Here is a 1833-nt window from a genome sequence, read left to right on the forward strand (position 1 = left end):
GAGCCTCACCTTCTCTGGGCCCTCCCGCAGCCAGTCAGACAAACCAACGTCAGCCAAAGCCCTAAACACAGCAGCAGCAGCAGCAGCAGCAGCAGCAGCAGCAGCAGCAGCATTAGCAGCAACAGCGGTAGCAGCGGGAGTAGCAGCAGCAGCAAGAGCAGCACGAACTGCAGCCGCAGCAGCGAGACTGTCTACAGCAGCAACAGCACAGCAAAGGCAGCAGCAGCAGCAGCAACAGCAGCAGTAGCAACAGCAGCAGCAGCAACAGCAGCAGCAGCAGCAGCAGCAGCAGCATAATCCCCACCCAAAGAGCCGCTCAACAGCAGCCTCAACGCGGGGTGTATAGATAGGAGAACCATCTGAGCCCGTCAGCTGCAGCAGAAACAAAAAATAAAAAAAAAAAAAAAATAAATAAATAAAAACAAATAAAATAAATAAATAAATAACAGAAATACACAAGCAGAACGGAAGCAGCAGCAGCTGCAGCAGCAGCTGCACTAGTAGCAGCAAACAGCCAGCAGCATTACGGACGGCAGCAGCAGCAGCAGCACAGGCAAGAGCAGCAGCAGGAACAGCAGCAGCAACAGCAGCACCAGCATCACCAGCACCAGCAGCAGCACGAGCAGCACCAGCAGCAGCACGAGCAGCACCACCAGCAGCAGCACGAGCAGCACGAGCAGCACCAGCAGCAGCAGCACCAGCCCCAGCAGCACCAGCAGCAGCACGAGCAGCACCAGCAGCAGCACCAGCACCAGCAGCAGCACCAGCCCCAGCAGCAGCAGCACCAGCCCCAGCAGCAGCAGCAGCAGCAGGAGCAGCAGCAGGAGCAGCAGCAGCAAGCATACCCCGAAGAAAGCAGCAAGTTGTTTAAGGGTTTGTGGTGCAGCAGCAATATTGGGGTGTATGATGAGGTCATCAACTGTCTCCTCATTTATAAAAAGAGAGTCAAAAAGAGGATCTATAGAAAGAGAATAATATATATTTTTTATACGGGAGAGAGACAAAGAAGAAAGCCGAGAATCTATGCTTTCTTTTGGGTTGCTGCCGCTGCTGCTGCTATATAAAGGAGACAAAGAGACAGGTGGAGATGTGCTGCTGCTGCTGGGAGGAGACACCTTCGGGAGGAGACAGTACTGCTGCTGTCTTTTGTTTACTCTCTCTATATGCGCTGCTAGCCAGCTAGATACCTCCTATATAAATAAATAAATAAATAAATAAATAAATATATAAATAAATAAATAAATAAATAAATAAATAGATAAATAAATAAATATATAAATATATAAATATATAAATAAATAAATAAATATATAAATAAATAAATAAATAAATAAATAAATTAAATAAATAAATAAATAAATGAGTGTTTATGGAGGTTAAGGAGGTAATTAGTTACATGGTTTGTTGCTGAGGTCTGAGCATATATATATATATATATATATATAAGAGACAAAAAAGGAGACAGAAGAGAGACAAAAAAAAGAGACAAAAAAGAGCCAGAAAAGGAGACAAAAGAGAGACAGAAGAGAAACAAAAAAGGAGGCATAAGAGAGACAGAAGAGAGACAAAAAGGAGACAAAAAAGAGACAAAAGGAGACAAAAAAAAAGAGAAAAAAAAGGAGACAAAAGGAGACAGTTATATTACCTCGTCAGTAAGCTCAGCAATAGCTGGGGGCATAAAGGGGCGGAGACGATGCCAGCAGCGGGAGACCCAAACTGCTGCTGCTGCTGGTGTCTTCTCCAGTCTAAAACTCTTGCTCTATACACACCAGCAGCAGCAGCAGCAGCAGCAGCAGCAGCAGCAGCAGCAGCAGCAGCAGCAGCAGCAGCAGC

The 1833-nt window shown here is 45.9% G+C and overlaps 1 protein-coding gene across 1 annotated transcript in view; it reads left to right on the top strand.

Moving 5' to 3' along the window:
- EMH_0005110 (uncharacterized protein) overlaps positions 1 to 1833 on the top strand; it is a gene marked incomplete at both ends in the record, with an annotated part of 3127 nt that overhangs the window by 1094 nt on the left and 200 nt on the right. The window contains 2 exons of the mRNA XM_013497063.1: positions 487 to 901; positions 1745 to 1831. Of these exons, the coding sequence (XP_013352517.1) occupies positions 487 to 901; positions 1745 to 1831 (502 nt within the window). The remainder of the gene's footprint in view (positions 1 to 486; positions 902 to 1744; positions 1832 to 1833) is intronic.

Source organism: Eimeria mitis, genomic scaffold (genome assembly GCF_000499745.2).
Source record: "Eimeria mitis Houghton genomic scaffold, Emh_scaff245, whole genome shotgun sequence".
NCBI lineage: Eukaryota > Apicomplexa > Conoidasida > Eucoccidiorida > Eimeriidae > Eimeria > Eimeria mitis.